The following is a 24,423-nucleotide window of genomic DNA, read 5'->3' as shown; positions in this document are numbered from 1 at the left end:
AAATTGATATTCTACAGTCTTCCTTTCTGCTTGTGATGCACCAACCCTGAAACAATCAGCCCCTTTTGAGGATATGTGAGCTTTTTGAATGCCTTTAATCAGACCATCCTACTTCCCACTCGTCCCTTTTTTTTTTTTAATTTTTATTTATTTATGATAGTCACAGAGAGAGAGAGAGAGAGAGAGAGGCAGAGACACAGGCAGAGGGAGAAGCAAGCTCCATGCACCGGGAGCCCGATGTGGGATTTGATCCCGGGTCTCCAGGATCGCGCCCTGGGCCAAAGGCAGGCGCCAAACCGCTGCGCCACCCAGGGATCCCCCACTCCTCCCTTTTTAAAAAGCAACTGTCCCATCACTGCCTCCTCCTTCCCCATTGATGGTGGTCACCTTCCTCTCTACACTCACTTCAGCCTCCATTAGTGTGGTTTTGCTTGTGGACTTTCTCCGTTACCTATTCTTTATTTACTCCTGCTGCCTAGTTGCTAGGACAGGGGATTGTGCCTGGCAGATCATCAACAGAGTATTTGCTGAATCCATTAATCCAAGTCTGTGGAGAGGGTCAGTGTTCCATGTAGAGAAGGAAGTGCTGTTGTGGTGTTCTTAAGTAGAGCTGAATGGCAAAAGTACTCTTTCCCTCTCCCTTTCCTATTTCTGTCCCTCTCCTTCCATCAAAACTTACTGGTGGAAGACAAAGTGAAAGAATTATACCCCTAGAAAGGAGAAAAGATGAGTGGGAAATATCAGAAAGGGAGACAGAACATGAGAGACTCCTAACTCTGGGAAACAATCTAGGGGTGGGGAAGAGGAGGTGGGCAGGGGGCAGGGGTGACTGGGTGATGGGCACTGAGGGGGGCACTTGATAGGATGAGCACTGGGTGTTATTCTATATGTTGGAAAATTGAACACCAATAAAAAATAAACTTATTTTTTTTAAAAAAAGAATTATACCCCTAAAGAGGAGTCATGGAAACTATGTAGGGCCATAGCAAGGCAAGAGACAAACCCTAGAAGGCCAGGAAGCTATCTAGCTCTCTCTGGTAAAGAGAGTGGATTTTGGAGCCAAAAGACGGGACTAGAATTCAGCCTCTAAAGACAAGCTCATCCGGAGTATTCTTGGACAGCTTACTTAACTCTCAGAAGACTCTCCTTTTACCCTTTGAGCCACCTAGTTAACAGCTTTACACATAAACATTTGTTAAATTCTGTTCCCAAGAGAACTATTTCTGTGAGGTGACAGATCAGTCCCAGAGCATGCCCACTCCCAGGAACTATGATCTAGGTCCAGTATGAGCATCAATCCATTCTTCACTTCTTCTGGTGTAGACACCACCTAATTTCTTGTGAAACCTGAGCTACTAGCCCTGTGGGATAAGCCCCCTTCCTGTTTTGCATCTGGTCTCACTTACTCTACAAAAGATGGGACACACAAACTGTTTTCTATGCATACTGCTCCATCTAAAGTCAGTCAGAGCCTGTTTACTTTTAAGTAATTTTTTTTATTGGAGTTGCACCTTACCTCACCACAACTATCTTCCTTTTCATGGCCAAGACAGAGTGAGCCCTGAACAAAGTATTCATAACATTTTATAACAGACAATACACACATGTAGTACATGGAATCTTTACAATAACACATTCCAAAACAATCAAACATTTAACAGGATTATTAAGGAGCATGAATTTCTTCCAATCCCTCAATTGTCAATAGCTACTTAGCTTTCTAGCTCTTCTAGTAAAATGACCTTCTCAGCATTCCTATTCATAGGAATCCCTGAATCAATTATTTTTGTATAAGTGCAAATTCACATTGAAGACATGTTCCATTAGTTATTTAATGTGCTGAATTTCTGTAGAACCTCATAATTGTAGCATAGGTAGGGTTTTCACTCATCACACTTCATCATTCACTGAAGGGGTTCACTTGAAATTTTTTAAAAGTTTTGCCCATTCAACCAGTGTATCACATTACAACCATAGTCCAATCAACTTATGTTTTTTAAATGACTATTTCCTGCTAGATTCATGTCTATACTTTTTACTCTTCCTACAACAAAATCCAATTGTTTCAAATTTTATCATCACCCCTCACAAATAATTCAATTATATCAAATTTATACTCCATGATCACTACTATTAAATTTATATTCCCTGAAGCCTATCTCTCCCTGAATTTGCCTGTTGGGAAGCCCTTCTTGTATTTTCTCCACTAACCAATGTACAATTAGGATTCAAAGCTATGCCTGAATTTCCCCCATTTCTATTCACAGAATTTACTCAAATATGAATTTTCTGATGGTAACTATATGACTTCTAAGTCCTTTCCTCATCCATGTGTTTTACGTCCAGAAATGTCTGCTTATTTTGAAGGTTTTTAAATCACTCTGTCACTTTCATAGGTTTTAACCCCAGTATAAACTATTTTGTGTTTCATAAAGATTCAACTACCTTGACACTGGAGGCTTCCTTGCTGGCTATGATGAAGTTCACACCAAAGAGTACTCATAGTTACATATGTAAATTACAAGCCATGAACAAAGAGCTCAGATATTCATACACTCATAAGGTTTTTCTTCCATTTGAGTCGAGACTTCATAAGCTCTGCCTTGTACAGATATGCTCATCTTGGTCCCAACCAGAGCATTGCCTCCCTCATGAGTTCTGTTCTGTGATGTGTCACTGTGACTTCCCACATTTAAAGATTCCTCTCCAGTATGGGTTCTTTTATGCTTGGTGAGATTTGATCTGATATTAAAAGCCTTCCCACACTCATTACACCGGTATGGCTTCTTTCCAGTGTGGATCCTTTTGTGTTGGTCAAGAACTGATCTATAATTGAAGGATTTCCCACACTCACAATTATAGGGCTGCTGTCCACGGTGGATGCTTTTATGGTTAATAAGACTTGAGTGTGAGATGTAGGCCTTCCCACACTCATCACATTCATAGGGTTTCTCGCCTGTGTGAATCCTTTTATGTACTGTGAGACCTGAACTGTTCCTGAATGCCTTTCCACATCTATCACATATGTAAGGTTTTTCCCCTGTGTGGATCCTCTTGTGTTGAGAAAGAAGTGAACTGTAATTGAAAGATTTCCCACACTCAACACATTTGAAGGGTTTCTCCCCAAGATGGACTCTTTTGTGGCTTATAAGAGTTCTGCTTGAGAAAAAAGCTTTTCCACATTCATCACAGGTGTAGGGTGTCTTGCCAGGATGGGTACTTTTATGGTTAATAAGGCTTGAGTGTGAGATGTAGGCTTTTCCACACACATCACATTCATAGGGCTTCTCCCCAGTATGGATTCTTTTATGCACTTTAAGGCTTGAGTTGTTTCTGAAGACCTTCTCACACCTGTCGCATTCATAAGGTTTCTCTCTAGTGTGGACCCTTTTGTGTTGAGAAAGGAGTGAGGTGTAATTAAAAGATTTCTCACATACATCACATTTATAGGGCTTCTCCCCAAGATGAATTTTTTTGTGGTTTATAAGGGTTCGATAAGTGATGAAGGCTTTTTCACACTCATCACACTTATAGGGCTTTTCCCCAGGGTGTACACTTTTATGATTTATAAGGCTTGAGAGTGAGATGTAGGCTTTCCCACATTCTTCACATTTGTAAGGTCTCTCCCCAGTGTGGATCCGTTTATGTACTTTAAGGCCTGAATTATTTCTGAAGGCTTTTCCACACTCATCACACCCAAAAGGTTTCTCCCTTGTATGAATCCTTTTATGTTGTTCAAGGGCAGAGCTGTAATTGAAAGATTTCTCACAATAGGTACATTTATAGGGCTTCTCCCCAAGATGGATCCCTTTGTGGTTTTTAAGGCTAGAGCGTGAGATATAGGCTTTCCCACACACATCACACTTATATGGTTTTTCCCCAGTATGGAGCCTCCTGTGGACTTTGAGGCCTGAATTGTTCCTGAAAGTTTTCCCACACAAATCACATACATAAGGTCTCTCTCCAGTATGAATGGTTTTATGTTGAAGAAGAAGGGAGTTATAGCTGAAGGATTTTCCACACTCCTTACATTCATGAGCTTTCTTCCCAGGGTGAATGCTTTTATGAACTGCGAGGCCTGAGCTATAGCTGAATGCTTTGCCACATACATCACACTTGTAAGGCTTCTCTCCTGTGTGGATCCTTTTGTGTACTATAAGGCCTGAGCTGTTCCTGAAGGCCTTCCCACATTCATCACATTCATAAGGTTTCTCTCCAGTGTGGATCACTTTATGCTGAGTGAGGAGAGAGCTATAATTAAACGATTTCTCACACTCATCACACTTATAAGGTTTATCTCCAAAGTGGATGCTTTTATGGTTTAGAAGTGTTCTGCAAGTAATGAAGGCCTTCCCACATTCATCGCATTCATAAGGTTTCTCGCCTGTATGGATCCTCTTGTGCACCCTAAGGCCAGAGCTATTACTGAAAGTTTTCCCACAGATGTCACATTCGTAGGGCTTCTCCCCTGTGTGAATCCTTTTGTGGACTCTGAGACCAGAGCTGTTCCTGAAGGCCTTCCCACACTCACCACATTCATAGGGCTTCTCTCCTGTGTGGATCCTCTTATGCTGGTCCAAAACAGAGCTATAATTGAAGGATTTCCCACACTCATCACATTTACAGTTCTTCTCCCCAGAATGGGTGCTTTTGTGGTTTATAAGGCTGGAGTAGGACATGTAGGCTTTCCCACATTCTTCACACTTATACGGCTTCTCCCCAGTATGGATCCGTTTGTGGACTCGAAGGCTCGAGCTGCTCCGGAAAGTCCCTCCACAGTCCTCACACTCGTAGCGTTTTTCCCCAGTGTGCATAATTTTATGTTGAACAAGCCGGGAATTATATTTAAATGATTTCCCACACTCATCACATTTGTGTGACTTCTTAACAATACTGGTTTTCTGCTGTAGACCAGGGTGAGAGGTTCCATTAATGTTCTCCATACATTTGTCTTGTTCACTACTTATCTGTTCTATAGAGACAGTTTGGTGTATAACATGTTTTGAGCTTGGATGTAGGCTTTCCTCAGATGCCTCGTCTTCCTGTTCTGTCTTTATATTTGCTGTGTTCTTGGCTTTGCCAATCTTTTCCCTCATGCCACTTTGGTCTTCCTTCATTCTTTTTCCCTCAGGATTTTCCAGTTGATTCTCTGCCTTGCTATTCCAATCACAAGTTTCACCAACCTTAGATTCCAATATATTGTCCTTGTGAAGACCTTCCACTTTTGGCCACATAGATTCTGCATTTCCAACATTTTCATACTTTTCAGTTGATTTCTCATCCTCAGTGCCCCTCGTCTTCAAATGTGACACTAAACCAAGAAAATGAAAATGATACCTGTTCACTTTATTTAGAGGAAACTGGAAGAATTACATCCAAATTTACTCATACACTTGACAAGTGTTTATTGACTGCATGGTGTGTGGTTAAGTACCATTTTTAACTGCAGGGGACACAACAGGGGGCATGCCAAAATTTCTGCCCCTGTGGAGCTAAAGTTAAAATGTTAGAGCCCTGGATTTCCAATAGAACAAAGAGTTTTTCTATTCTTACATAACAATTTAGCATGAGGGCAAGTTGAAATGGGTTGAAAAGATGCACAGAATCAAGGACAACACTGATCAGTTTTTGGAAACAATCATTTAGTCATGAAAAAAGAGTAGAAGAAATCTCTGAATAAAAGAAACAGAAAAATTAATAAGTAAGGCAAAAATTAAGAGAGAGTCAGCAGAACTAAATAGGCAAAACTAAAAAAGGGAAGAAGTCAATACCCAAGTTGTACTATTGGGGTGATGGTAATGAAAGCATAAAGACAGTCACGACAGACATGAGCAATAAAGCAAACTGCTGCTTCCTGGAGTTGGTTTGGCTTCCTGGACCTCCCCTCCAAAGAAAACCAGATCCTGGAAAGTGAGTAGTGAGGGAGGAATTCTATATGGAAGAGCATGCTCCAGCATGCCAGGCAAAAAGACTTTCTATTCCCACTTTATAAATAGGCTAACTGCAATCAGAGCATATCAAAGATTAGAAACCACAAGCAAAGGAAATACTACTTGGGTTCAAATACCTAGCTGCATGACCTTGAGAAAATTATTCAACTTCTTTGTGCCAGTTTTCTCATCTGAAATGAGGTCAATAGGGTTGACATGAATATAAAATGAGATAATATAAGGGTTGCCTACTACTTGGTGAGTGCTATATGCATAATTATTACTATTTATTATTTGAGGTCTGGTTATTTGATCAAAGTTGGAACCTGGGTATAAAGCACAGGACTCAGGAAAGGTAACCTTCTTCCTAAAACAGATTTTAGGGCTCAGGCAGGGATTCTTTGTTTCCTCTGAAAGCACTCCTCTGGTCTCTACTACTTTAGGCAGAGCAGTCCATGTTGCTTAAATGTGAGGGCTACTGGACAGGCAGTGGAATTCCATAACCATCAAGAGTAACATGGCTTTTATCTGTGCTCTGAATCCTGCTCCCATACACATCAGGGACCATGCTCTATTCATTCTCTTTCACCTCGATCCCTCCACATCTATTCATCCTCAGCCCTCAGGAGAGAAAGATGTTCATATTCCTACAGACATAACAGCAAATCTTCTAAAGTAAACATACGACCTGGCTGGTTTAGCCAGTACAGCATGCAACTCTCGGTCTTGGGGTCATGAGTTCAAGCCCCATGCTGGGCATGGAGCCTAATTAAAATTTAAAAAATAAACACACAAAAATTGCTAGAGAGAAACAGAAAAGGAATGCGGAGACTAGTCACATTAGGTATTAAAATATACCACAAAGCCTCTGATAACTAAAGCAGGATGGCACCAATGTATAGACAGACAAATGGAATAGAATAGGAAGCCCAGAAATAGTCCTGATTACACACAGAAATCAAGCATATGATAAAGATGACATATCAAATTATTGGTGCAAAGATGGTCTTGAGAATAGTGTTGGAACAACTATAAAGCCATTTGGAAAAATATAAAAATAGATCAGTCTTTATACCATATTCAAGAATAAACTCCAAATGGTGCAGAGTTTTAAATATAAAAAATGTGACACTATACAAATATTAGAAGAAAATACAAGTGAATACTTCCATAACCTAAGTATAGAAAAAGTTTTCAGGGATGCTTGGATGGCTCAGCAGTTTAGCGTCTGCCTTTGGCTCAGCACATGACACTGGGGTCTGAGATTGAGTCCCAGAGCAGGCTCCTTGCAGGAAGCCTGCTTTTCCCTCTGTCTGCCTCTCTCATGAATAAATAAATTCTTTTAAAAAAAAAGAAAAGAAAAAGTTTTCAAACTATGATTCACAGGCAATAAGAGCAGATGGATAAATTTGACTGTATAAATTACATGGCAAAAATGCTATAAGCAAAATTGAGAAATGACAATGAAAGAAAATATTTGCAACATGCATAATGTATAAGGGCTAATAATCCCTCATATAAAAATTTTTCAGGAGTTGAGAATAAAAAGACTAAAATTCCTATAGAAATTCCAAAGATACAAAAAAGTTATGTACACAAAGCTATTCACAGGGGCATTATTTGTAAGTAGAGAATCTGGAAAACTGAGTGTCTAAGCATAGAAGACTGGTTAAATAAACTATGACACATATATACAATGGAGTACTAAGCAAGAATGAGGAACAACTCTATTGATTGAGAAGAAACAATTTCCAGGATACATGAAAAAATTGTGTGTGTGTGTGTGTGTATGTATGTGTGTGTGTATATATGTATATATGTGTGTATATATGTATGTATATATATACACACACTATACATACACACATATCATAAGATACATGATATGCCTTATATAGAGTACATATATGTAAGATATATCTTAAAAAATATGTATATACTCTATATAGAGTATATATAGATATAGGTAAATATACATATATATATCTTTATATAAAAAAGGCACATATAAGAAAACAAGCATGTAACTGCTTATCTTTACAGTAATGAGAGAAATCAGAAATCAGTAAAGTCCCATTATCTCTAAGTGGTGAAGTGGGGAGAACAGAGCAAAGGGATAGGGAAGAGAGACACTCTAAGTACAGCTTTTTGCACAGTTTTTTACTTATGCAAGCATGCTAATTTTCTACATATTCAAAGATAAATGGGAATTGGAAAAAGGAAAAGGAGCTAAGCCAGAAAAAAAATGGCAAAAAAGAGTTCATTTGTGTTTCACATGTATTCTATTTTATAATTCTATAAACAAAAATTAAAAAAGTACAACCCATAATTTAGGCATGTATCACAGAATCATATACTATATACTCTCAGTCTTGGGGAGGCTGGAAGAGGATGGTGAAGTCCTAAAAACAACTGTACTCTTTTTAAGCAGGTTTGTTTTTTGCAGAGGTATGGGCAAGGTGATTTTGAAACAATTTTATATGTAAATGTGTTCATTTAGTTGCAAGCCAGGGCTCTCCTGAAGGAAGAAACAAAAATATGGAATAAGGGGAAGGCAAAAAAAACCCTGTGAGGAAGGCAAGAAAAACCCTGTGAGGAATCAGAAGCATTGGTGTGAATTCATGATTTCTAAATTGTGTGTGTGCACATATTTGTGTTTGTGTATGTATAAATATTTCCAACCTCTTTCCTGAAAAGCTAAGAAGGAAAAAAAACTTAGTGGTAATAAGCACATCCAGCACCCTGGTCTTGGTCTCTACCCCCACGCCTACTAAAAGGAACCAGAGCTCCTCAGAGAAATGGCAGACTCTAGGCAGGGGCAGAATACACACAAGATGAGCTGGGGCATCTTGTTACACCAACAAGTAAAAACAACAGGGGCATGTCACAAGACCACAACATCATGAGCCAGCTTGACCACTCAATTTAGGTTCCATAATAATTATTTATAATATGAATTATAAAGCATTGCAAATAGGATTTCGCGAGTCCATACATATATAAATGGGAGAAAGAGAGGCTGCTTACTTACAGCAGAATGCCAGGGCCAGTTGGTAAATGTGGGGAAAGTAGTAGAGTTGAAAAAAAAAAAATCAGCATTTTGTTACTATCTGAGCAGACTGGATTAGGGGAGAATTATCACTGAATTCTAAATGTGGGGAAAATTTTGAGAAGGGGCAGTATATATGCATGATCTTAAAATATTCCCCCCAGAATGAAAGGGAAAAAACAATAACTACACAGTGGAGAAATTAGTGCCTCATTTTAGTGTTCTAAATTAATATCATCAATGGTGGCAGTGGGACATCATATGCTTCCAGAAGTGACATCCTGTGAAAATTCATCACCTGAGCTTCAGAATCACAAGCAAACATCAGGTAAATCCAAAATGAAGACTGTTCTACTCCAAGTACTATTTGTATTCTTCAAAAATAGCATTTTCATGAAAAACAAGAGAGGATATAGAAATGTTCCAGATTAAAAAGGGCTAAAGAGACTTGAACACTATACTGAATACCTGACCTGTAGGGGGTCTGTACTGGAAGGAAAATTATAAAAAAAATAATTGTGTCAACTGACAAAACTGGAATATAGATCACATAGTATCAACTTTAAATGTACTGAAGTTGACAGTTGTACTCTACTCATGCAAGAGAACATCCCTATCCTTAGTAAATACATACTACAGTATTTAGGGGTAGGAGGCCATGATGCATGCATTATTTTCAAATGGTTCAGAAAAAAAAAAAAAAGTATGTATTATGAAAGAGCAAAAGAGAAGACAAAATGAAGTAAAATGTTAACTATAGGTAAATATGGCTAAAGGCTATCCTTTTACCATTCTTATTCTTGACATTTTCCTATATATTTAAAATGATTTTCAAATAAAAAGTTTTAAAAAGGTCAAAATGTAAATTAAAAATTCTCTCAACTGGGATGCTTGGGTGGCTCAGTAGTTCAGTGTGTCTTTGGCTCATGGTGTGATCCTGGGGTTCCAGGATCGAGTCCTGCATCTGGCTCCCTGCCTGTGCCCGCTTCTCCCTCTGTCTTTGTCTCTGCCTCTCTCTCCGTCTCTCATAAATAAATAAAATCTTAAAAAAAAAAAAATCCCTCAACTATACCTTCCCCTCCAGATACTGCTTTTGCCATCCTGCCTCCTGCTCAGTTATTTCTTGAAAAAGTCATCTTCACATCTCATTTTCCCTCATGCCTCCTCTACTAAATCTTAGTTCTTTCACCCACACTACCCTGCATTAGCTTCTTTGGGGCCAGGCACAAATTCCCCACCTGCTGTCTCTTAGATGTTCCTGGCCATTCTGTTCCATGTTAAACCTTTCTTCTTCTGACTCTACATATTCTCCCTGGGCAGTCATTTCTATATATGTGGCTCCTACCACTCTTACAAGCCACCTCTCGGATCATCTCTGGCCCAGACTGCTCTCTTCAATTATAGGCTCTCATGCCCATCCCTGTCCTCCCCTTTACCTAAATCAGAAGTGAGCACTTGTCTTCTCATCCTTTCACATCCAAAAGAGCCCCTAAGACTAGCTGATTCTATTACCTCAATAGTTCTCCAGTCCCTACTCCTAATTTTATTCCTACTGCTAAAGGCCTTAGTTTAAGCCTTCTTAAATTATACTTTGAACTTCTGCCATGGTCTCCTTACCTTAAGTTTTGAAAGATGTACACCTGGTCATTTCCCAATATTAAGTCTTATCAGGCTTTTGGTATGACACTTGAAGCCTTCTGCATCTGGCCACCTCAAGTGACTTGCTGGACACCAATGCACCATGCTAACCTACCTGTCACTGCTACTATATTCACTGATCCTTGGCCCAGCTGGACCCTTTTTCCTGACTTTCTCTGATAAGCCAATTATTCATCTACTTCATACTCTCTGGGATTCCCTGTGTGGCTGCTGACTGGTCTGGTCTGCATGAAATCACAAATATTTCATGTCTAACTCCTGGGGTAGGAGTATCCCTATTTCAGCCTTACTTAAATTAACCTCTTGTTTGGATGGAGGCACAGTGTATTATCACCCCACGTGATACCTCTTGGTGAAATGACTGAAATCAAAGCAGATTAATATAAATGTGCCTCTTTACTAAAAATTGATGGTTTGCAATGAGATTCGTATGAATCAACACCAGTCTAAGAAAAGATCAGTCAAAACACAGGCAGAAAAGTGCCAAGACATAAAAAGCCAGCAATAGGATAAATGCTGCTGCTATGGTCTGAATGTTTGTGTCCCCTCCTCCCAAATTCATGTTATAATCCTAGTCCTCAAAGATTACAGTACTGAGAGGCAGAGGTGAGGGAGGTGGGGCTATTAGACATGCTTAGGTCAGGAGAGCAGAATCTTCACGAATGGAATTAGTGTTCTTATTTAAAAAAAAAAAGTCATCACCTCTGTGATGACCTTCTTTGGTGCCTTGATCTCTTCAGTGCCTTAATATTGGACTTCATAGCCTTTGGAACTATAAGAAATATATTTCTGCTGTTTATACATCATCCAGTGTATATTTTGTTATAGACGCCCAGATAGACCAAGACATCTGCTAAAATATAAAGACAATCAAGAGTTTATTACAAGGGGATCCCTGGGTGGCGCAGCAGTTTAGCGCCTGCCTTTGGCCCAGGGCGCGATCCTGTCGGGCTCCCGGTGCATGGAGCCTGCTTCTTCCTCTGCCTATGTCTCTGCCTCTCTCTCTCTCTCTCTGTGTGTGACTATCATAAATAAATTTAAAAAAATAATTAAAAAAAGAGTTTCTAACAAAATATTAAGTTATCTTTACAAGAAACAAAATGTATTCTAGTATCTATTACCTCTGAGGTTTAATGTTGCCCAAAGAATTTGGATTATGATCCATATCCTGCTTTTTTTCCCCAGGCATTGGGCTGGTCCTGGGGATCGAGAGATAGGTAAGATCTTGTCATCAAGGAGCTGGCGAACTGCAGCTAGTAGATCTGCAGGAAATAAAAATCTGGCAAAAAAACAAAACAAAACAAAAAAAAAAAACAACACATGATAAAAATAACAGACACAGGACACAGATGAGAGAAGAGAGGGAGAGGACTGACTCTGCTTTGAAGGGTTAGAAAAACTTCAGAAACAGAATACTTCCAGCAGAGGGAAGAAGAGGTGCAAAGGAACTAGTTCCCTGCCCTCCCCACTGAGCAGAGTCTGACATGGGGCTCCATCTCATGACCCTGAGAGCATGACTTGAGACAAAAATCAAGAGTCTGATGCTTAACCACCTGAGCCACCCAGGCTCTCCATCCATTTTGAATTTAGTTTTATGTATGGTGTAAGAAAGCGGTCCAGTTTCATTCTTTTGCATGTTGCTGGCCAGCTTTCCCAATACCATTTGTTGAAGAGACTAGACTGTCTTTTTCCCATTGAATATTCCTTCCAGCTTTGTCAAAGATTAATTGAGCATATAACTATGGGTTCATTCCTGGGTTATATATTCTGTTCCCCTGACCTATGTGTCTTTTTGTTCCAGTACCATACTGTTTTGTTCACCGGAGCTTTTTAATATACCTTTAAGTCTGCTCAGTGGACAATCTGCATGAGATTTTCTCTCCCTCTGCCCCTCCCCGCACTTGCGCATGCTCTCTCTACAATCAATAAATAAATATTTTTAATAAATGGATGAAAGACCTAAATATGAGACTTGAGACCATAAAAATCCTAGAACACATGTAGTAATTTCTTTTGACATCCGCCAGAGCAACTTCTTTCTAGGTATGTCTCCTGAGGCAAAGGAGACACAAGCAAAAAGAAACCATTGGGGGATCCCTGGGTGGCGCAGCGGTTTGGTGCCTGCCTTCACCCCAGGGCATGATCCTGGAGACCCAGGATTGAATCCCACATCAGGCTCCCGATGCATGGAGCCTGCTTTTCCCTCTGCCTCTCTCTCTCTCTCTCTCTCACTCTGTGTGACTATCATAAATTAAAAAAAAAAAAAAGAAAGAAACCATTGGGACTTCATCAAAATAAAGAGCTTCTGCACAGGGACAGAAATAATCAACAAAACTAACAGGCAAACTACAGAATGAGAGAAGATATTTGACATACCTGATAAAGGGTTAAGTGTCCAAAATCTACAAAGAATTTATGAAACTCAACACCCAAAAAACAAATAGTCCAATTGAAAAATGGGCAGAAGGCATGAACATTTTCCCAAAGAAGACATACACATGGCCAACAGACACATAAAAAATGCTCAACATCACTCATCATCAGGGAAATACAAATCAACAGTATAATGAGACACCACCTCACACCTGTCAGAATGGCTAAAATTAGCCATACAAAAAACAACAGGTGTTGGTGAGGATGTGGCAAAAGGGGAACCCTCCTACACTGTTGGTGGGAATGAAAACTAGTGTGGAGGGTCCTGAAAATGTTAAAAATAGAGCTTCCCTATGACCCAGCAACTGCATTACTAGGTATTTAACCAAAGAATATAAAAATAGTGATTCGAAGGGGCACATACACCCTGATGTTTATAGTAGCATCATTTACAATAGCTAAGATATAGAAACAGCCTAAGTGTCCATCAACTGATGAACAAGAGGTGGTGTACACACACACACACACAAACAGAATATTACTCAGCCACAAAAAAGAATGAAACCTTGCCATTTGCAATGACATATATGGAGCTAGAGTATTATGCAAAGTGAAATAAGTCAGAGAAAGACAAACTGCCATATGATTTCACGCATAAGTGGTATTTAAGAAACAAAACAAATGAGCAAAGGGGAAAATGAGAGAGAGGCAAACCAAGAAACAGACTCCTAACCTCTTAACTATAGAGAACAAACTGATGGTCACCAGAGGAGAGGTGGGTGGGGGAATGGAGGAAACAGGTGATGGGGATTAAGGAGGGCACTGGTTGTGATGAACACTGGGCATTGTATGATGTGATGAATCACTATACTGTGCTCCTGAAACTAGTATTACACTCTGTGTTAACTAACTGGAATTTAAATAACTTACCAAAAAAAGACTGATGACTGATGTTAGCTAAGTCATATATCCCCTACGACACAAGAAAATAATCATTCCAAAAGCACAACTCCTGCACAGAGCAGTCTAGAAAGGTTTAATTTCTTAAAAGTTCTATAAGCTAGATGTGAAACTGATCTCTAACTCTCTAGTTGTCAGCAGGAAGCATGATCCAACAGCCTGGTTACATCAGTCAAAAGTGCCAACTTTAGAATGCCATCCACTCCTTTCAAATTACACATGTCCCACATCTGGACATCTCTGTACTTGCTGTTCATGTTTTACTGTCAATGCCCAAAAAAGCCTGGGTAGATAGTAAGACCCTGCCCCTAGTTCTCACTGTCCCTGCCCCAGGAGTCAGGGGCCACTTCTCAAGAGCCTGGATAACTCACAAAAGAATTATGGCTCACTCCAGCAAAAAAGTCCTGCCTATGAACAGGCTGCAACAAGCAACACATCAGCAGCTACTCTGTATGTCCAGATTACCAAACATAGTCAACAAATACGATACCTGGATTTGGTACCTTAAGTTCCTGGATATTATATTTGAATTGGAAATGACTACAGAGGGAGGGGCAAAATGGCAGAAGAGTGGGGCCCTCAACTCATGTGGTTCCACAAACTTACTTAGATAACCTTCAAAACATCCTGAACACCTATGAATTCGACCTGAGATTTAAAGAAAGAACAGCTGGAATGCTACAAAGAGAAAAGTTTTTGCTTCTAACAAGGTAGGAAGGCGAAAAATAAAAATAAAAAAAGAATAAAGTGGGGGAGGAGAACTGCAACTAGCAGGGCTAAAGTGGAGGGGCAAAAGCCTCTGGGGCAGGAAAGCCAAGGCCGGGAGAAGCGGCAACTTTAAAAATCCACGCCAGAGTTTTCCCTGACTGAAAAGTGTGCAGGGAAATTGGGAAAAATCGCAGGAAGGGCAGTGAAGCCTTAAGATTTCTGGAGTCACTATTAGAGCAGGGGGCACCTGAGGGAAAGCTCACAACAAACTGCGGCCCAATCTCAGTAAAGGGCTAGAGCGCCACAACCTTCTAGGGCATTTGGGAGAAGCCAGTCGGTTAGGTGGGACGGCTCCAGAGTGGCCTTTACAGTAGAGACCGGCAACGGAGGTGGCTGTACTCTGTTCCCTTCGGGAGAGGTGGTCCCTGGGAGTGTGGGTCCAGTGCCACAAGATCTCAGGGTGCCAAAGCAGATAAAGCAGCAATCCTCTGTTCCCCCTAGGACAGACAGAAGCAGAGAGGGCACAAGAAAGGGAGAACTCTCCTGCCACTGTGCACCCCACAGCTGTACAGATCAGTGCACCTGCCCCTGACCCCAGGAGCATCTAGGCCAGTGTGGACTGGGAGACTGCGGTTAGTTACTCCTAGGGAGCTCCACTCCAGAGCTGGAAATCTGGCTGCCACCATTTTTTTTCCTCTTTGTTTCACCTTGTGCCTGGGAGAGGCGGAGCCTCAAGGGAACAAAGGCCTCACAGGATAAACAGGTCATACTGGGCCAGGAACCTGGCCAGGGGTGTAGGGCATCTCTGCCCAGGCACAGACACCTGAGAATCAGCACAGCACACCCCACTCCCAGAAGAATTGCTGGAAGTACAAGGGAAAAGCAAGTTTCCTAACAAGCAGCACTGACAAACTCCAGGACTGAGGGAAAATAGTATATAGAACTAGAGGGTCCTTTTTTTTCTTATTCCATTAAGACTCGTTTTTATATCAGACTAAAAATTTCCAATATTTTCTCTTTTCCTACCTTATTAACTACAGTATTTTACTAGCTCTTCATTTTTAAGTTTTTTCCTTTTTGACTTTCATATTTCTACAAATACATTTTAGATATGTTTCACTTCTAGATTCCCTTCACTTCTAGTATCTAATTTTGATAGATACACGAGAATGGAGATTTGTTTTTTCTGCCTTGTTTTGTTCTACAATGGTAGAACCTTCTAACACACGACCAAATACAGCTAGAACCAAGTGGAATACAGTGCTGCTTCATTCTGTGAGATTATAGTCTCTTCCTTCCCATTCTGTCCCCTTCTTTTATCTTGTTTATGTTTTTGTGGTCAATGTTGGGGCTTTACACAAGTATTACTGGTTTATATAAATTTGGAATTGAGCATCTTCTAACATATATAACAAAATGCACTCAGAACCAAGAGGATCACCCTCTAGGACCCCTCAGGTAGACTACATTCTCTTTTCACTACCACTTCCTCACCACCACCATTCTCCTCTCTTCCTTTTTCTCTTTTCTTTACCTTTTTTTTTTTTTTTCCGTCTTCTTTCTTTTTGGTTCTTGGCTTGTTATTTTTACTACTTTGTTTTAAAATTTGTTTATCACTTTAGTGGTCCCTTTGTTTTACTTTGTTCCGTTCTTCTTTTTCTTTTATTTTCTGGTCTCTGACCTCTTTGGAATCATCTAGGGTGCATTTTATTTACGTTATGGTTGATATTTTTGACTCAGCCCCTTCATACAGCTACTCTGCAGAACAAAATGACTAGAAGGAAAACTCACCAAAAAGAAAGAACCAGAAGCAATACTCTCTGCCACAGAGCAACAGAATTTGGATTTAATAATAGTGAAAGGGAATATAAGGGAAGGGAGAAGAAATGTGTGGGAAATATCAGAAAGGGAGACAGAACATAAAGACTCCTAACTCTGGGAAATGGACTAGGGGTGGTGGAAGGGGAGGAGGGCGGGGGGTGGGGGTGAATGGGTGACAGGCACTGAGGGGGACACTTGACACACTGAGGGGATGAGCACTGGGTGTTATACTGTATGTTGGTAAATTGAACACCAATAAAAAATTAATTTATTAAAATAAATAAATTAATTAATTAATTAATTAAAAATCTTTTTGATCACTTTAAAAAAAAGAATTTGGATTTATTTTTTTTTTATTTTTTTTTTAAATTTTTATTTATTTATGATAGTCACATAGAATGAGAGAGAGAGAAGCAGAGACACAGACAGAGGGAGAAGCAGGCTCCATGCACCGGGAGCCCGACGTGGGATTCGATCCCGGGTCTCCAGGATCGCGCCCTGTGCCAAAGGCAGGCGCCAAACCGCTGCGCCACCCAGGGATCCCAAGAATTTGGATTTAAATACGATGTCAGAAATTCAGTTCAGATGTACAATTATAAAGTTACTGGGGGCTCTGGAAAAAAGCATAAAAGACTCTAGAGACTTCATTACTACAGAACTGAGATCTAAACAGGCCAAAATTACAAATACTTTATTGAGATGCAATCCAAGCTGGATGCTCAAACTGCTAAGGTTAATGAGGTAGAAGAGAGAGTGAGTGACATAGAAGACAAGTTGATGGTAAGGAAGGAAGCTGAGAAAAAAAAAGAGAAAAACAAGAGCCCACGAGGAAAGGCTTAGGGAAATAAATGAGAGCTTGAGAAGGAAGAATATACATCTAATTGGGATTCCAGAAGAGGCTGAGAGAGAGACAGAGAACCACAAGGTATATTTGAACAAATCATACCTTAGAACTTCCCAAATCTGGAGGAGGAAAGAGGCATTCAGATCTAGGAGATAGAGACGACCGCCCAAAAATCAATAAAACCATTCAACAACTTGACATTTAATAGTGAAACTTGCACATTTTGGAGATAAAGACAAAATGTGCAAAGCAGCAAGAGACAAGAGATTCTTAACTTATATGGAGAGAAACATGAGATTAACAGCAGACTTCTCCACAGAGACCTGGAAGGCCAGAAAGGGTTGGCATGATATATTCAGGGTACTAAATGAGAAGAACATACAGCCAAGAATACTTTATCCAACAAGGCTGTCATTCAGAATGGAAGGAGGAATAAGATCTTCCAGGATATACAATGACACTAATTCCTATCTTTCAATAGTTACGCTGAATGTGAATGGGCTAAATGATCCCATCAAAAGATACAGGGTTTTGGAATGGATAAAAAAGCAAGACCCATCTATTTGCTGTCTACAAGAGACTCATCTGAGACCTAAGGACACCTCCAGCCTGAAAATGAAGGGGTGGAGAACTATTTCCCATTTAAAGAGTCCTCAAAAGAAAGCTGGCATAGCAATCCTCATATCAGATAAATTAGAGTTTATACCAAAGACAGCAGTAAGAGATGAAGAGAGACACTGTATCATACTTAAAGACTGTATCCAACAAGACTTAACAATAGTGAATATTTATGCCCCTAATGTGACAGCTGACAAGTATATGAATTAATAACCAAAGTAAAGAGACACTTTGATAATAATATATTAATAGTAGGAAACTTCAACAGAGTGGTCTCAGCTAAAGACAGATCTTCTACGCAGAAGATCACCAAAGAAACAAGGGCCTTGAATGATACACTGGACCAAACAGACTTCACATATCTACAGAACTTTCCATCCGAATGCAACTAAAATCACATTCTTTTCAAGTGCATATGGCACTTTCTCCAGAATAGACCACATACTGGGTCACAAATCAGGTCTCAACCAATACCAAAATATTGGGACTGTCCCCTACATATATTCAGAGTACAATGTTTTGAAACTAGAACTCAACCACAAGAGGAAATTTGGAAGAACCGCAAACACATGGAGGTTAAAGAGCATCCCGCAGAAAGATGAATGGGTCAACCAGGAAATTAGGAAGAACAAAAAAGATTCATGGAAATTAATGAAAATGAAGATACAACCATTCAAAATCTTTGGGATACAGCAAAAACGGTCCTAAGAGGGAAATATATCACAATACAAGCCTCCTTCGAAAAACTGGAAAAACCACAAATACACAAGCTAACCTTGGACCTAAATGAATTGTAGAAAGAACAGCAAGTAAAACATACACCACGCAAAAGAGATATAATAAAGATTCGAGCAGAATTCAATGAAATACAGACCAGAAGAACTGTAGAATACATCAACAGGGAGGCCTGGGTGGCTCAGTGGTTGTGCATCTGCCTTTGGCTCAGGTCGAGATCCCGGGGTCCTGGGATTGAGCCCCACATCGGTCTCCTTGCATGGAGCCTGCTTCTCCCTCTGTATCTCTGCCTCTCTCTCAGTGTCTCTCATGAATAAATAAGTAAAATCTTACAAAAAAACAAAAAACCCCAACAAAACCAGGAGTTGGTTCTTTGAAAGAATTAATAAGATAGATAAACCATTAGCCAGCCTTATTAAAAAGAACACAGAAAAATTCAAATTAATAAAATCACAAACAAAAGAGGAGAGATCACAACCAATACCAAGGAAATAAAAACGATTTTAAAAACATTATTAGCAGGTACATGCCAACAAATTGGGCAATCTAGAAGAAATGGATCCATTTATGGAAAACCAGAAATTACCAAAATTGGAACAGGATGAAATAGAAAACCTGAACAGAACAATAACCAGGGAGGAATTGAAGCAGTCATCAAAAATCTCCCAAGATACAAAGGTCCAGAGTCAGATGGCCTCCCAGGGAATTCTATCAAACTTTTAAAGAAGAAACAATACCTATTCTACTGATGATGTTCTGAAGGATACAAAGGGACACGATACTTTCAAACTCATGAGGCCAGCATCTCCAAAACCAAAGACCCCACCAAAAAGGAGAATTATAGACCAATATCCCTGATGAACACAGATCCAAAAATTCTCAGCAAGATACTAGCCAATAGGATCCAACAATACATTAAGAAGATTATTCACCATGACCAAGTGGGATTTACCCCTGGGATACAAAAGTGGTTCAACACTCCTAAAACAATCAACATGACAGATCACATCAACAAGAGAAAAAAACAAGAACCATATGATCCTCTCAATAGATACAGAGAAAGCATTTGACAAAATACGGCATCCGTTCCTGATCAAAACTCTTCAGGGTGTAGGGATAGAGGATGCTAACATTCCTTAGCATCTTAAAAGCCATCTACGAAAAGCCCACAGCAAATATATTCTCAATGGGGAAACACTGGGAGCCTTTCCCCTAAGATCAGGAACAAGACAGGGATGTCCACTCTCACCACTGCTATTCAACATATGACTGGGAAGTCCTAGCCTCAGCAATCAGGCAACAAAAAGAAATAAAAGGCATTCAAATTGGCAAAGAGGAAGTCAAATTCTCCCTCTTCTTAGATATGTTACTCTACATAGAAAACCCAAAAGATTCCACCCCAAGACTGTTAGAACTCATACAGCAATTCAGCAATGTGGCAGGATACAAAATCAATGCCCAGAAGTCAGTGGCATTTCTATACACTAACAATGAGACTGAAGAAAGAGAAATTAAGGAGTCAATCCCATTTACAATTGCACCCAAAAGCATAAGATACCTAGGAGTAAACCTAACCAAAAAGGTAAAGGATCTATACCCTAGAAACTACAGAACACTTCTGAAAGAAATTGAGGAAGACACAAAGAGATGGGAAAAAATTCCATGCTCATGGATTGGAAGAAATAATATTGTGAAAATGTCAATGTTACCCAGGGCAATTTACACATTTAATGCAATCCCTATCAAAATACCTTGGACTTTCTTCAGAGAGTGAGAACAAATTATTTTAAGATTTGTGTGGAATCAGAAAAGACCCCAAATCGCCAGGGGAATATAAAAAAAGAAAACCATATCTGGGGGCATCACAATGCCAGATTTCAGGTTGTTCTACAAAGCTGTGATCATCAAGACAGTGTGGTACTGGCACAAAAACAGACACATAGATCAATGGAACAGAATAGAGAATCCAGAAGTGGATCCTCAACTCTATGGTCAACTAATATTTGACAAAGCAGGAAAGACTATCCACTGGAAAAAGGACAGTCTCTTCAATAAATGGTGCTGGGAAAATTGGACATCCACATGCAGAAGAATGAAACTAGACCATTCTCTTACACCATACACAAAGATAAACTGAAAAGGATGAAAGCTCTAATGTGAGACAAGAATCCATCAAAATCCTAGGGGAGAACAAAGGCAACATCCTTTTTAAACTTGGCTACAGCAACTTCTTTTAATACACATTTATGAAGGCAAAGGAAACAAAAGCAAAAGTGAATTATTGGGACTTGATCAAGATAAAAAGCTTCTGCACAGCAAAAGAAACAGTCAACAAAACTCAAAGACAACCTACAGAATGGGAGAAGATTATTTGCAAATGATAAAGGGCTAGTATCAAGATCTATAAAGAACTTATTAAACTCAACACCCATGAAACAAACAATCCAATCACAAAATGGGCAGAAGACATGAACAGAAATTTCACTAAAGACATAGACATGACCAACAAGCACATGAGAAAATGCTCCACATCCCTTGCCATCAGGGAAATACACATTAAAACCACAATGAGGTAACCACCCTCACACCAGTGAGAATGGCTAAAATTAACAAGACAGGAAACAACAAATGTTGGAGAGGATGCGGAGAAAGGGGAGACCTGTTGCCTTGTTGGTGGGTTGTGAAGTGTTGTCACCACTCTGGAAAACCATGTGGAGGTTCCTCAAAGAGTTAAAAAAGGAGTTACTCTATGACCCAGCAATTGCACTACTGGGTGTTTACCCCAAAGATACAGATGCAGTGAATCGCTGGGACTCCTGCACCCCAATGTTCACAGCAGCACTTCCCACAATAGCAAAACTCTGGAAGGAGCCTCGATGTCCATTGAAAGATGGATACAGAAGATGTGGTCTATATACAGAATGGAATATTATTCAGCCATCAGAAAGGATGAATACCCACCATCTGCTTCAATGTGGATGGAACTGGAGGGTATTATCCTAAGTGAAGTAAGTCAATTGGAGAAGGACAAACATATGGTTTCAGTCATGCGGGGAATACATGAATTAGTGAAAGGGATTATAAAGGAAAGGAGGGAAAATGAGTGGGAAAATTTAGAAAAGTGACACAACATGAGACTGCTATCTCTGGGAAACGAACAAGAGGTAGTGGAAGGGCAGGCGGGCAGGTGGATGGGATGACTGGGTGAGGGGCACTGAGGGGGGCACTTGATGGGCTGAGCACTGGGTGTTATACTATGTGTTGGTAAGTCGAACCTATAGAAACAAATGTAAAAAAAACAAAAACAAACAAACAAACTTAAAAGACCAAAGAAAGAAAAAGAAAACAACACATGTGACCACAAAATGCTTACCAATTCAGAATAAAGCATACATAGGAAGTTGCAGATAGGATTGATGAAATATAGAACCAAGGTGAAGTGAGAATGATATACAGATGAAAGGAGAGAATATGGTGTGTGCGTTAGTGATTACTGGCATTTGGTTTCTTTATACCCAGAAGTATAAATGATTAACATGAGTTGGTTCTATTGCTTAAAAGTAGAAAGTAAGGATTAAAGGTGATTGTTTTCCCTTAAAGTAAAAAATGAAACAGAACATTCTCATACCTGGTAGCAGTGAAGAGTCATCTTGGGGAATAGGTAGTAAAGGACATTCTGAAAGGGAGGCTGAGAGATTTTCTGAAGCTAAAGGGACAGACAATGGCTGGAAGGGAGTCATTAATAGAATTAGTTTATTAGACTAGTCTGGCCAAGCATCATAAACACAAGATCCAGAAGAGAAAATCTATTTAGTTTTATTTGTTCTTTAAACACTCTATAGGAGCTGTTACAATAATGATTGGCATGTTTAACAATTTGCCAATAAGTGGCTAAGGTAAGACAAAAATTATTTTGGCTGATGCCTTCTTTAAAAACTCTTGATGGGACGCTTGGGTGGCCCAGGGTGTGATCCTGGGATCTTGGGATCCAGTCCCACATCAGGCTCCCTGCATGGAGCCCGCTTTTCCCTCTGCCTGTGTCTCTGCCTCTGTGTGTCTCTCATGAATGAATAAATAAAATCTTTAAAACAAAACAAAACCAAAAAAAAAAAAAAAAAAAAAAACTCTTGCTAAAATATGTCCTAGGAGGACATCATTGAGTGCACCACTGCTGAAGTAACAACAAACTGGAAACAACCTGAATGGCTCTGAATAGATCGAAAAAATTAAGGAACATTAAAAACATGCAAACGATATGCGGTGCACTACCACAGTGCTGCTTCTTGTTTTTTTTTTATTTTTTTTTAATTTTTTAAAATTTTTATTTATTTATGATAGTCACACACAGAGAGAGAGAGAGAGAGGCAGAGACACAGGCAGAGGGAGAAGCAGGCTCCATGCACCGGGAGCCCGACGTGGGATTCGATCCCGGGTCTCCAGGATCGCGCCCTGGGCCAAAGGCAGGCGCCAAACCGCTGCGCCACCCAGGGATCCCTGCTTCTTGTTTTTTAAGCTCCTTGTGTGGTGATGATCCTTTACAATACAGGGGAAGAAGGACCAGAGGAGATAGACTTCTGGAGAGTATTCTGCCACCTGTGTGAAAATAGGGGAACTGACTGTATTCAATAGACCAGTATTCGCATAAAAAACTAGACGGGGAGCCTGGATGATTCAGGGTGTTCAGAGTTAAGTCAGTCTTTGGCTCCGGTCATGATCCCTGGGTCCTGGGGTCCAGGGTCCTGGGATCAAGCTGCACATAAGGCTCTCTGCTCCTCACGGAGCCGGCCTCTCCCTCTCCCTCTATCCCTCTCTCTCATGAATTAATAAATAAAACCTTAAAAAAACAAAAAACAAAAGAAAAAACTGGATGGCTACATTCTCACGAAGGTGATTATCTAGGGGCTTGGGCATGGGAAGGGGCTCAGCGGCAGCGAACTCTGTCACTGACGCCTGCTTATATTTTAAGCACCTGAACCACGTGAATATTAACCGTTTCCTTAAAACCAACAAAACCAAACCTTCGTGTTCTCAAAAAGGAAGCGGCCCGCGGCCCCCAGCCCGCACACCTCAGGGCACTGGCGCCCACCGTCCGCACCCGAGGACATCCGCCCGTCCTCCTCGGCGCCCCCCCCGCAGGTGCGCACGCGGCCCGGAGGGCGCTCCAGGGCTCCATCGGCACCCGGGCAGGAGCCTGTCACGTCACCCCCAGGGTCCCTCTAACGCTCCGCACTCTCGGGTCCCGGGGCCAAGCTTCACTACGAGGGGCACGCTCGGGCGAGGACTCGAAAGCCCTCGGGGCTCGGTTCCCCGTCGGCCCGAGACAGCAGCGAACAGTGCAGAGCAGAGCGCCAAAAGCCAGGCCTCGGCCTTCGTCCGGACGCTGGGCAGCTCCTACCCGGCCCAGCCGCTCGCGCCTCCAGAGCCGGGGCCCACAGACACACCGGCCGGTTCCAGGGCACGCCCCACACCCGCTCCGCTCCCCCGGAACCTGCCTCCCGAAGCGCGGAGGGGGAGGGGGACGCTTCCCCGCAGATCCCGCCCGAGACCCGAGGGGCAGCCAAGACCTGGCCGCTCAGGGAAGGGCGTGGCAGGCGAGGGCCGGGGCCGGGCGGGGGCGGGAGCGCGGGCAGCCGCGGACTCACGTACTGGCTGTGGCGCTGGCGCGGAAGCCCGGCCGCCGGCGGGACAAAAGCGCGGACGGCCCGGCCGGAAGGGCCCGCGCCAAC

The 24,423-nt window shown here is 41.0% G+C and overlaps 1 protein-coding gene across 2 annotated transcripts; it reads right to left on the bottom strand.

Moving 5' to 3' along the window:
* Positions 1 to 1,475: 1,475 nt before the first annotated feature.
* Positions 1,476 to 24,423, bottom strand: ZFP62 (ZFP62 zinc finger protein). 2 transcript variants are annotated; one of them, XM_055301566.1, is made up of 2 exons: positions 24,344 to 24,423; positions 1,476 to 5,311 (listed from the first exon to the last, which is right to left on the bottom strand). In XM_055301566.1, coding segments are annotated over exons 1-2 (2,772 nt in total). In that variant the 5' UTR covers positions 24,345 to 24,423; the 3' UTR covers positions 1,476 to 2,540. The 2 variants fall into 2 exon arrangements, with proteins under 2 accessions (XP_055157541.1, XP_055157540.1); XM_055301565.1 differs by lacking the exon at positions 24,344 to 24,423 and adding an exon at positions 22,326 to 23,063.

This window comes from Nyctereutes procyonoides, unplaced genomic scaffold (genome assembly GCF_905146905.1).
Source record: "Nyctereutes procyonoides isolate TBG_1078 unplaced genomic scaffold, NYPRO_anot_genome, whole genome shotgun sequence".
Lineage (NCBI taxonomy): Eukaryota > Metazoa > Chordata > Mammalia > Carnivora > Canidae > Nyctereutes > Nyctereutes procyonoides.
Note: the sequence above shows the minus strand (reverse complement) of the source record. Positions and strands in the feature narration are given on the sequence as shown.

Excerpts from the sequence above, each read along its gene's own strand:
- ZFP62 (XM_055301565.1), bottom strand. The coding sequence starts at position 22,437 with ATGACTCCCTTCCAGCCATTGTCTGTCCCTTTAGCTTCAGAAAATCTC. Across the intron at positions 5,312-22,325 it reads TGACTCTTCACTGCTACCAG|TGTCACATTTGAAGACGAGG; the intron begins GTATGAGAATGT and ends TTCTTGGTTTAG.